The sequence below is a fragment of the Bidens hawaiensis genome, unplaced genomic scaffold (assembly GCF_021521415.1).
Source record: "Bidens hawaiensis isolate Kalapana, Puna unplaced genomic scaffold, B.hawaiensis_p1.1 tig00027120_1, whole genome shotgun sequence".
In the NCBI taxonomy this organism is placed as follows: Eukaryota; Viridiplantae; Streptophyta; class Magnoliopsida; order Asterales; family Asteraceae; genus Bidens; species Bidens hawaiensis.
This window is the reverse complement of record NW_027494381.1, coordinates 209,901-222,935: the sequence shown is the minus strand read 5'-3', so window position 1 is coordinate 222,935 and position 13,035 is coordinate 209,901. Positions and strand designations below refer to the sequence as shown.

At 40.1% G+C, this 13,035-nt stretch overlaps 1 protein-coding gene across 1 annotated transcript; it reads left to right on the top strand.

Annotated features, from left to right (window-relative positions):
- Nucleotides 1-9,389: 9,389 nt before the first annotated feature.
- LOC143574831 (B3 domain-containing protein Os03g0120900-like) lies at nt 9,390-11,233 on the top strand. Its single transcript, XM_077059349.1, has one exon. It carries the CDS (start codon nt 9,436-9,438, stop codon nt 10,906-10,908), a length of 1,473 nt encoding a protein of 490 aa, XP_076915464.1. The 5' UTR covers nt 9,390-9,435; the 3' UTR covers nt 10,909-11,233.
- Nucleotides 11,234-13,035: the final 1,802 nt, after the last annotated feature.

Sequence of the window (13,035 nt, the reverse complement as noted above, 5' to 3'; positions counted from 1 at the left end):
ATGTAGTCTCCTACATTGAAGTTGCAGAGTTTTACCCGCGTGTTGTAGTACTTTTGCATTTGTCGCTTGTAGTTCTCTTCACGCACTGCGGCTAAGTCTCTGCGTTCCTCGGTTAGCATAAGGTCCAACCGTCTTTCCGCATCATTGTCTTCTGGCTGAATCAAGACCCTTGGTGAGGGTAAGCCAATTTCGACCGGGACCATGGCTTCAGTGCCATAAGTGAGACTGAACGGGGTTTCTCCCGTACTGGCCTTCTTCAGCGTTCTGTTTGCCCAAAGGACGTGCGGAAGCTCGTCCACCCAGCCGGATCTGTGTTCCAAGAGTCTTTTCTTTATGCCTTCGACGATGCTTTTGTTTGCTCTTTCCACCTCACCATTACCTTGCGGGTGTGCCACTGAGGTAAAGGTGTGGGTGATTTGAAGTTCTTTTAGCCATTGTTGTAGCTTCTTGTCAGCAAAGTTGGTGCCGTTATCGCTCACCAAATTCTGCCGCAAGGTATTTTATTATTGGTGTCATCCACGTTTCCGTGCCGGTTTGGATGACACAAATTTCCTTGTGCGGGACCGAAGGTGTCTCGAGGAGTTCAATGCGGATATCCTTTCCTAAGTGGGTGAAGGCTAATGATGCAAGCTTGCTTAACGCATCCGCAGATTTGTTTTCACTTCGCTTGACGTGTATGACTTTGCAGTCGTTGAAATCGCGCATAAGGGATTTTGCTTGTGCGAGGTACAGGGCCATTGTGTCGTTCACGGCCGTGTACGTCCCGTTGATTTGATTGGCTACTAACATGGAATCCACGTGGGCTTCCAAGTTTTTCACTCCCATCTTACGCGCAATTCTCAGCCCAGCCAAGAATGCCTCATACTCGGCTTCGTTATTCGTACTTGGAAAGTCCAGTCGAATAGCGTAAGTGTATTCTTGGCCTGCTGGATTGGTTAGTTTCAGCCCTGCGCCTGAACCCTCGTTACTGGCTGCTCCATCAGTGTAGAGTCGCTAGACATCATTGATGTCTTGTGCTGGAGAGGGTTGAGCCTCTTCCTGGCACTCTTTTTCCCGCGATGCAGGCACTTCCGCAATAAAGTCGGCCAAAACCTGGCCTTTTATGGCTGGTCTTGGCTTATACTTAATCGCGTACTCCCCCAACTCAATCGCCCATTTGGCTAGGCGTCCCGATAACTCGGGTTTGCCTAGAACGTTTGCAAGTTTGAAGTTGGAGAGAATGGTGATTGGGTGACCCTGGAAATATCGTCTTAACCTGCGTGAAGCGTGTATAAGTGCTAAGACTAATTTTTCGAGGGTAGAGTACCGGGTTTCTACGTCTGTTAGGATACGGCTGACATAATAGATTGGCATCTGGATGCCTTTTCGCTCTACTAGCAGGACTGCCCCGGTTGCTCTATCTGTTGCGGAAAGGTATAGGATTAACTCCTCTCCCGCTTTTGGTGCTGTGAGCGTTGGGAGTTCGATCAAGCGTGACCGAATTTCCTGAAAAGCTGCTTCCGCTTCTGGTGTCCAGCGGAAGTGCGTTTTCTTTAAACAGTTTCTCAACGTTGACACGAAGGGAAACGACTTATCCGCGTGGTTTGCCAAAAAGCGATTAAGTGCTACTAGTCGTCCATTCAGTGTCTGAGCCTGTTTGATGGTAGTAGGTGATTCCATTTTGATAATGGCTTCGACCTTTTCAGGGTTCGCTCTGAAGCCATCTTTAGTGACGATGACCCCCAAGAACTTCCCTTCTTCCATTCCAAAGGCACATTTGCTCGGGTTGAGCTTCATGTTTATCTTCCTGAGCGTGTTGAAAGTTTCTTCGATGTCTTTCAACATCGCTTCTGGGTCAGGGCTTTTGATGACCAAGTCATCCATGTAGACTTCCAAGTTTCTCCCGATTTGGGCATGAAACTGGTTGTCCATCAGGCGTTGGTATGTGGACCCGGCATTCTTAAGTCCGAATGGCATCATTTGGTAACAAAATGTGCCATCGGGCGTCCGAAAAGCGGTTTTGTCCTGATCATCAACGGCCATGTGGATTTGATGGTACCCCTTATACGCGTCCAGGAAGCATTTAAGGCGGAACGGTGCCAACGAATCCACCTTAAGATCAATTTCGGGTAACGGATAACAATCTTTGGGGCATGCTTTGTTCAAGTCCTTGAAATCTATGCACATGCGCCATTGTTTGTTATTCTTCGGTACCATAACGGGATTTGCAACCCATGTTTGATATCTACTAACGCGCACGATGCCTGCGTCAAGGAGTTCCTTGACTTGGGTTCTACACGCGTTAGTTTGTTCTGGCCCCATTACTCTGCGCTTTTGTACGATTGGCGTAACAGCCGGATCGCATTTGAGCTTATGCTCTGCCTTACTTCGGGGTACACCAGTCATGTCAGCTGGTGTCCACGCGAAGATGTCAGCGTTTTTCTGTAATAAGCGCTTGAGTAAGGTGCGTGTGGGATCAACAACTGTTGGGCCAATGGAAACGGCCTGGTCAGGGTACTTGCCGTTGAAGGCCCATCTTTCTGGCTCGGTGATGGTTGGTTTAGCCATCTTTGGTTTGGGTTTAGATGAGACAGATGCGATGCATACCTGGGGAATGCCGGTGATCATCGCTACACCCTCAGCTGTTGGCCATCCCATCATGCCGTGGACTGAGGATACCACGGCGTTGAATCTTGCCATCCCGTCTCTTCCGAAGAGAATGTCGTACGTGTGGTGTGGCTTCCTCATTACGACAAAATCCACGTCTTCTGTACGTGAGTGATTCCCGTCCGTAAGAGTGACGGGGAAAGATAGGATGCCCAGGGGGTGTTTGTGCTGCCATCGAACCCTTCCATCGAGGCGCAGATTGTTTCCAGGCGCTCTTTGTCTTCGTCATCTAGCTTGTCGAAGAACTGCCTGTACATCACCGTTGACGAGGCGCCGTTGTCAGCAAGAGTGCGAGAAGTGATGTAGTGCCCTAGCTGGCTTTTGATGATGATAGGGCCTTCTTTGCTGGGTCCTCCTGGCACTCGCGGGAAGCGCACCTCAGCTTCCTTCCACGCGCATGGTTCTGTCGTTCGCCTTTTTCTTCCTCTGATCTTACCATGAACCATGTTGATGCTGATGTCAACGGGCTTTCGTCCGTTGCCTCGGTACCGGTTGTCGTTCCTTCCTCCCTTCTTGATTGATGCCACCAGGTGTGCCAGTCTTCCATCCTTGACGAATGCTTCAACAATATCCTTCAAGGATGTACACTCTTCCGTACTATGACCTTTTGTCCCGTGGAAGTCACAGGATTTACTCTGATCCGCATTAGGTCGCTGCCGGATCATTGGAGCTTTTGGCCATGGTAGCTTTTCAGTGGCAAATATCTCCGTGACGCTTTTGGTGAGTGGCGTCCACCGGTGTTTTTGACTTGAAGGGTGTGTGTTATTTCTTCCACCAACAAGAGGGTGAGAGCTGGATGAGGTGTCAAAGTTTACCCTTGACTGCCAGATACCTAGCTTCCTCTTTTTGTTCTGCCGGGCGATCCGAACATTGTTTTCTCTAGTCCTCTGCGTGTAGAGGTGTGTACTCTGGGGAAGGTCCCTTCCCAGTTGCTTCTCCGTCTCGGCAAAGCGCTTGGCCGCCGTCATGATGGCATCCCATGTTGATGGCATGCCGTCCTTACCCGTCAATGTGCGGATAAGCTCTGGGTATTCGGCGCCCTGGATGAAAGCGGCGCGAACAAGATCTTCACTTATGTTGCCGAGACTTAGCTTTTTGGAGTTGAAGCGAGTGATGAAGTCTAGTAAAGATTCATCCTCTTCTCTAACGCAGTTGAGGATCGTCCACTGTTCTTCAGTATATTTCCTTTGCTGGCTGAAGTGCTGGCTGAACTTGTTCTGAAAGTCCGCCCAATCATAAATGTGGTGGACCGGTAAACGATCGAACCATGCCCTGGCCGCTCCAACCAGAGTCATCTGGAACATATAACACCACGTGGGTTCCGTCCAGTTACTGACGGTTGCCCCCGCAATGAATCTGTTCAAGTGGTCGTCTGGGTCGGATAGACCATCATAAGTGCCAATGTTGGACATTTGTTTGGCACTTCTCGGGGCGATTGCTTCCGCAATGTCCCTTGCGAACTTAGACTTTCCTGCATTTGCAGCAGTTGGTCTAAAGGTTTTGGAGAAGTCACGCAGGTTTCTCTCCGCATTTGTTGGTTTAAAGGCTTCCCCAAAATTCCTTGTCGGTTGGAAGTCCGTTTCCTTACGCTTCCCTTTTGCCTTATGGCGAGGGTTTGCGTCGGTATCGGATTCTTCCCGCTCATCGTCTGAGTACTCGCACTCACTGTTCATATTGAGATGTTGGCGAGTACTGCCGAATTCGTCAGCCTGTTGAACTGAACGCAAGCGTTCATCCAACTCAGCTTGGAACTCTTTCTGACGTGCTTCGGCCCACGCCTTAACTTGATCTAGTGTTTGGCGAGGGACCCTCGTTCGTTTCTCCAACTGGGCATCAGTGAACCCCAGTGGAATATTTACTGCACTTGCCCCGGCTTGGGTAACCGGGGTAGTGTTCGTAAGATTTGTATAACCGCCGGTGTTCCCCCCAGTTGCTGGGGTTGTGGTTACCGGGGTTTCTTGGTCGATTACTGGCCTTGGGACCGGAGTAACGTTAACCATTTCTTCAGAAATTTTGAAAAAACTAAGAATTAGTTCTAGCTTTTATGCACGGATGGCGCCAATGAAAAATTTTTTTCAACTTCTGTCTTTTTCAACTTCTTTTCTAGGGGTGTGGGGTTAGAAGGGGAACTAGTATAGGTGGGAGGTGTGAATTACTTTAATAAAGCTCCTCTTTGCTTGGATTATTTGTTTAAGACCAAGATACAAACATCCAAAATTGGATTTAAACATGAATATTGCTTTAGAATGTTCTAAATAAATTTCATCTATAAACTTATTTTTACTCTAATTCCCATAAAACTAGGGGTGTTCAAAGTCGGATATCCGAATATTTCGGATAGTCGATTTCACTATCCGAATCCGTATCCGAAGTTCAGATATCCGAAATTTCGGATATCCGTTCGGATAGTAAAACGGATATCCGAATTCAGAAAAACTAAAACAAAAAAAATCAAATCAAATATGCTTAAAATTAAACATGCATTCCAAATCCTAACATAAAATCACCAAGTACAATATTGTTATTGAATAATTTGCTCACAGATTACCTTAAAGACCTAAACAATAATTTAAGGATCTTGAATCCTGGTTTGCAAGTCTTGTATTGTTTTACAGCCACTAGAATCGTTAGTAATTTGAAAGCAATATCCTTTCATTGGCCAAATTAATTAATGCCATAAGAAAAAGAATAAATAAGGCTACTTATCGGATTCATAAGTCGGTAGTCAAAGAAGTCATAACCACAGTTGCTGCAGGGATTTCATACAATCTATCAATGAGGAATTCGCATGGCTAGGAAGAGTCATGGAGATAGGAAAGAACGAAGAAGAGAGCACTGAGATATAGAGAGGCGTATATTTTAGATCTACGGCTTCATACCTCATATCTCTTGTTAGTTGTATATAAAATAAAACTAAAAAAAGTACTAAATTTATTATTTCAGATAGTTCGGATATCCGAACTATCCGAAAAATCTCATAATTGCTATCCGAATCCGAATCCGAATTTTCGGATATCCGGGTTTCGGATATCCGAAATTTCGGATACGGATTCGGATTTTTTTGAACACCCCTACATAAAACACACGCATATACTTTTACATCGAAATAAAAGACGAACCGACTTAAGTTATAGTCAAATCTTATTCCATTCTTATACGAAGTTTTCAATTACTCACTTTCGATGGTACAAAACCCTAAAGGCTTAATTCAAAATCTTCAAAATATGTTTTCTTAAAGAAATGGGATTATATATAGTCTAGACATCTAATTTCTGGGTATAATTAAGAATTGCAACCTTTAGAGGATGTTTTAACATCTGGAGGATGATGATACCAAATTCTAGTTTTCAATTCAATAATATGGCTTATGCTTTTGGGGAACATGATAATAGTATTACTATTATATAATCTCCTCTAATAGCTAAATTATATATGTCTACGCAAATATTAAAAATGAGCATGATGAAAACGGATGTAAATAAAGGAAAATAATTGTACTAGATCATGCTGAAAGCATAAATGAATATTGTAAAATAGATGAAATTAACAAATTAGAGGACAAGTTGCTGACCTCAACCCCCCTCCCAATTGTTGTCAATCAAAGCAATCAAGCACCAGCATGGCCTGAAAACTAGGTGGTCCTCTTCCTCTACCTAATAAGTTAAACTCTGTCCAAGATGATCCATCAACATTTCGGAGACACGCAAGCGCAGTCGGGTTATCAGGACGGCCCTATTTAATCCACGTTTTAAAGATACATTATAAATACATAAAAAAGCAAGCATATATATCTGTTTTAGCATACTAATACTAGCCAACATCACACATAATCAAGAAAGGTAGTTACTTTAACTGGTATTTGCTTGCATTCAACTTTAACAATATGGCCAATAAAACACATGAAAGGTTCTTACCCACACCGAACAAACACATGATGGGCACACATCGGTATCAAAAGAGGTGTAAGTTGTTTGCCCTTCCAATTAATCCGCAATAACTATTTGATTTTAGTACTATTTTTTTTAATAATATTGAGCAAATGAATCAAGAAACTAAACACGATATTTGTAGAACTTCTCTACAACCTTTTAATCTTGTTTAATAAAATCGAAACTTACAAATACAAACAAAGATACAAATGAGTTTATATACATTCCTACTCAACTAAGAAACAATTAATTTGAATAACAAACAAACTTTTGCTTCATACACATGTACTTAGAGCCGAGGGTCTCTCTGGAAGCCACCTCTTCATTCCTTTGGATGGAGGTACGGTGTGCCTACATCACACCCTCCCCAGACCCTACTTATAGCTTTGCTGTCGGTGGGATTTTACTGGGCATGATTGAAACTTAGACTCCAAGAAAACTATATTGCCCCTTTAACTTTAGATATCCTCTAAACCACCTTTTGAAATCTTTTGTATCACCCTTATACCTTCTTATTAGTCATTCGATTCCTTCAAAAGTTGGTATTGCACCAGGTTTTACAATGTTATATATTGGTTATTTAAGATTTAGTGGTAGATTGTAACCATTATCTACAATAGATTTGAGAATCAAAGAGGAAAGGGAAGGGAATGATATCTATGATAGGGTTCTTCGTATCATAATAATTTAAATAAATGTTTTTCAGCTTAAACAAAAAGATGATGGAGAATAATTATAAATGGTAGGATAGAAGGAGGACCACAGTATTATAATTTGGGTGGTTGGGCTCTAAGTCTTGGGACTTTCTAACCATCAAGTTAGGATGGTGTGACTAAATCTTTCCAAATAAATTAAACAATGTATATATCTATATATATAATAAATATTTATTAACCTGACCTGCATAACAGTCCAAAACAAAAACAGGAAAAATAAAAAATAAAAAAGATATAGAAAGGATGTGAGATGTACTAGACAAAATAACAAGAGGGTGAATAGAATAACACAGTTATTGATGTGTGGCTACATGTGGGCAAATTATTATATAAAACTCTAGGATTAGATTAGATTATAAATGTTACGAACCCAAATAATTGCTAGCTATTAAGATAAACAATAAGGGAGAGATTAATTAAAGTAATGTTGATAAATTAGAAGGTGTTGAAATAGGAAACAACTGGCAAAGCTTTGGAGGGGATGGGAAGGGGAAGGGGAAGTAGTTGAAAATAGGAAGGAATACACACAGTCCCAGGTCTAGGACCATATGACAGAGGCAAGCTCACATGAACCCAACCAGATAACTTATGGACCCCTCTCTTACCTTTCCCATTCTCATCTTCATATTTCATATTTTCATAATTTATCAAATTGCACCAGCATAACATATGTTGGAGTTACAAAGCTAGCTAAGGTTGTAATAAGCTTGAATTGTCATAAACAAATTAACATTAATGCATACATTTTACTTAATACCTAGGATCGATCTTTAGCTTCTACGAAATATTTATGGTATACGAATGAACAAGCGCACGTGATGATGTGGCCGCCGCACTCCCCACAAACAGCGTTGGCTGGGGTATAGATGCATTTGGGGTATGTCCTTGGCTAAGAGCGGCATTTAGGGGTTTTTTAATGTCTCATGTAACATATGATTAAATAATAAAAACTACGTTGCACGTAAGAAGAATGAGTATGATAGCGTTAAGGGTAAAAATGTGTTTGTGTTTAAAATTGATATGACATGCTAATGACTAGGTCAGCGTATGAAAAGAATTGATTGTAGCATTACGGATAGTCTTATATCTAGCATTTACCATGAAAATAAAGGCGGGCTGTTCTAGATTTAAACAGTTCAAACATAAAATATATGTTTCAGATGTAACTTTGAATATAAGTTTGTAAGTAGAATACATTAAAAAGTATTTAAACCTTCAAGTATTTACATTTTCTTAGGGGATTTTTTTTTTCATCTTTGTAACATGTTGTTATCAAGAAATACAATTATTTATCAAGGAAAAATAGCATCCATAAAAGTTGAAGTTAAAATACGTTTTACTTTATCTAAAATTTTAAGTCCATGTGAGGCATATAAAGAAGCACGTCTGCTCTAGTATATTAATGGAATACATAATTAGAATAATAACTAGAACACTAATAAACAATTATATTAAATGAAGTTTTAGTTAATGTTTGTGGCAAAAAAATCAGCCAACATTATAGAAGCTTCCAGGTAAGCATCCAAACCCCCCCTCCCTGCATAAAAAATATCTACTTCTTAATGTTTCAGGCTAGCAGAGTGTTTTTCTGAGATGACGAGAGAAGTCAAACATGACAATTTCAAAGTGAAAGAGATCAAGTAACTTGAAGAATCATGGATTTTGATTTTGGGAAAAGAATTGAAAAGGAATATAATGGTAGTTGAGTGGTAAAATATTGGAATTAATGGGGTAAGTTAGTTTTCAATCTTTTTCCAATAATTCTTATATGTCAACCCTAGCTAGCTATAGATGTTTGATTACCATAAGTGAATACACACTTCAGAAAAAGCCAACACACAAACAGTACTTGCATCCCCACACCCTAAGATCATAATATCATATCGTCACCATCAATATTGTTATTTTAATTCACCTTCAAAATTCAATTTCTCTAGCACCCCAGAAACCCTCAATTTCATTTCTTGATTTTCTATGTATTCAAGTACATAGTCATCACATGATCAAGAAGCAAGAAGAAAGTGGCAAGAACATCACAAGGACAACCAGCTAATATCAGCTATATATATATACCTAGCTAGATCTATATCATTTTATACAATTTCTTCTTGGAAGCCACACTCTCAAACTCAAAAATATTCACCATGAATTTTACCGGTACCGGTGGAGAAAATACCAGCAGCAGAAGACAACACCGCCCGCAACACGGAGGAGAAGGAGGGAATTCTTTTGAGGAGGAAGACGAAGAAGAGAGACGAAACACGGGACTGGCAGGTCAGTTATTCCCTTCTTCTTCTTCATCTTCTCCGTCTTCTCATCAATATAAGAATCATCCACGTCAACATCAACAACCATCTTTATTCCATCCTCAACCTCCGTATCACCAGCCCCCACGCGGGGGCTGGATGCATGGAGGAGGTGAATCTTCGTCACGGGTAGCTGACCCCATGATGATGGATTACTCATCCTCAGCCCCCGTGACACCTCCGGACGATAATAATGATAATAATAATAATGACCAACAAGGGATGATGATGGTGGAGAGAGAGCATATGTTTGATAAAGTGGTGACTCCAAGTGATGTAGGGAAGCTCAATCGACTCGTGATACCGAAGCAGCACGCCGAGAGGTATTTCCCCTTGGATTCATCGACAAACGACAAGGGTTTGCTTCTTAATTTTGAAGATAGGAATGGGAAACCATGGAGGTTTAGGTATTCTTACTGGAACAGTAGCCAAAGCTATGTGATGACTAAAGGCTGGAGTCGTTTTGTGAAAGATAAGAAGCTAGATGCTGGAGATATTGTCTCTTTTCAAAGAGGTGTTGGTGGTTCGGCTAAAGATCGGTTGTTTATCGACTGGAGGCACCGCCCAGATGCACCCGTGGCTCCACCGTATCAACTATCATCATCAAATCTGTCATTTCCACTTTCACATCTTCAATTTTCACTCAACAGGAACAATATCAATCCTTGGAACCCACTTTTCTTGCAATCACAACCAGCACAATCAAGAAACCATTCCAATTTGATGTTGCAGCCGTCTTCGTATCACTACGGCAACACTGGTGGCCCTTACCACACTATAGGTACTGGAAGTGTTGTTAATGTGAACCAAAGTGGTTCAGGATCTGTAATTTATTTCAGATCAGGTGGAGGAAGTGACATGATACCATTGCACCAACGAAAAACGGGTGGGACTGGAATATCCAGAATGGATATTCCAATTCCACCAGTAGCCGCACCATCGGCACCTCCATCAGAACTAGTGTTTGACTCGGTGCCGGTGGTCCATGGGAAAGCAGCCGCTAAGCGGCTGCGGTTGTTTGGGGTCAATATGGATTGCCCCATCTCGGATGATGACGAACAAGACTATGACCCTCCGAGTGAGATGGTTTCGTCTACTACTCCCGCCAATCCCATTCCAATGGGAAATTACCATCATGATCATCATCCACCAACATCTTCTTCTACTATACCTTACCTTCAATTGAGGCCTTACGGAGAAGAAGAAACACAGTTCCATGAAACCGCAATGACATATTCTTCGTCTAGTGAGGCTTTCAACAAAACCACAAAATCGTCATCCTCCCGTATGAGCTTGGATTTGGATATATGACCACACAATTATACAATCATATAGTTTGTTATAATGTGGGTTATTAGATGATGCATTAGTTAATATTTGAGGAGCTGATTAACTAAACTGTTTGGATTTGATCTGGTCAGTTAATATTGGTAATCAAGTGAAAGTTAGCCGCTATTGTTGATGATGGATAATCAAACAGAAGGGGATTGAAGAATGCAATTGTCAATTTATAGTTGTTTGCTGCAAACTACTTGAAGTGATGATAAGTTCAAACTGGTTTTAGTTTTCAGCTACTTTATTTAATTAATCTAATGTACAATTTTCCGGTTTTAAATTCATTTACACCTTTGATATCAATATTTAATATTACTACGTTATTGACTAATGATTTCTTTTTATTAAGTTATATACCTTTTCATATATTTATGTTAATCCTTCAGTTCATTTCTTGATCATATGTAAAACCATTTTTGTATGCAAACATGCTAATTTTCTTACATGAGACATTGAGCTTTATTTGTTCTTTTATCTTGTTATGTTTAAATATCTCTACAAGAAAACATGAATATTATGAAGAAGAAGAATAAAGAATCAATGAGTAAGGGTTTGGGTTTGTTTCTTTCTTTCTTCTTCTGTTTTGTTTTATTACCATTTGTAGGTTTGTTGCTCTTGTGGCTGCTGCTACACCTTCCTTTGGGTACTCTCTCTCCACAGGTACTCTCTCTCTCTCTCCCAATACACACACACACACACAAAAAGGTTTGCTTTCGGTGTGCCTGTTGCTTGTTACTAGACATCTCTCAAGAAATGTTATCATTAATTCTTGCTATTGATCTTCTTTACCTGTTTTCTCCATATCTTCACATACTACAATTTTCGCAAATACATGCATGTCCTTTCCTTGCTGTTTAAGATCAGTTTTAATTTATAACTCTCTAGCTAGCCAGGTCCCCTTCTTTGTGTTATCTTTTTTCTTTTTTTATAGTACTCTCCCATCTCTTTATCAGACTCCACATTTCATGTTACATGTCAACTACATTGCTTGCTTTTATTAATTATTCTATTGTGATAGTTTCCTTCTTTTTTTTTTTTACTAAAACTCAAACAATAATAATATGCTAGCTTCCTTCTATCTCTACATGATGTGTGGATATATAAATCATACATATAGTGTGTACAAATGAGATAAGAGTATGGTGTAGCTAGCTAGCTAGACATGAAACCATAGTTAGTATGCATGCTGTTATATCATAACATTACAATTTTGGGAGCCAAGCTCCCGCTTAATTTAAATTTGTGCACAAATTAAACTAATAGAGTGATTATTTATTAACATATTATATAAACAGTTAAAACAGCCATACTTCTATGCATTTCTTTATGCCATAAAATTGACCGAAATAGTATAGTGATTATTATCACATGCACACTAAATTAATGACATTAAATGTCATGTATACAAACACACGTCTCATTAAGGAATTAAAGTATTTACTTGAAAACACACACACACGCATAAATTCTTTCTTTAACGGCTACACACACCATCTACTCCTAAGCTACTCTAAGAAGTTCTATTCCAATGTCAGGTTTTGAACCTTGGTCTTCACTCCCAAATGCAAGATCATTTACCACCTAGCTAATTAGACAGAAATGACATATATAAATTCTTTTGAAACATGCAAATTGCTATATGTTATTATCAATTTTCATTAGTAATGGTATGCAAATATGTTAACTATAACAAATGTGCATAGTAGCTAGTTTCTGAGTAACAAGTGCTAGCTCCCTAAATTAACAAGTCATTTCATGTGGGATTGTGAAAACTGGAGTGAAGCTGCATTGTCCTAGAAAAGTTACTTTATTTTTATACATGATTATAAGCACACAAAACACTATTAAATATAAAGCAAGTTCTAGTTACATAATATAAGAACTCACCCATTGACTCCAAGCAAACTCTTTTTATTGGCATTGGTTAGCTTATAAGTAATGCTGGTTAGTTAGATGAAGTAACAAAAGTTATATCAGTTGCTTGCAATCAATTAATGTTAATAATAGTATTTATTGAGCCAGCCTTTCCTCACCATTAGTCTCTTCTTTTTCCAGCAATTAGAGTGGGCTAGGTTTAGGCTTATGTAGCAATTATAATACATT

Excerpts from the sequence above, each read along its gene's own strand:
- LOC143574831 (XM_077059349.1), top strand. The coding sequence starts at position 9,436 with ATGAATTTTACCGGTACCGGTGGAGAAAATACCAGCAGCAGAAGACAA.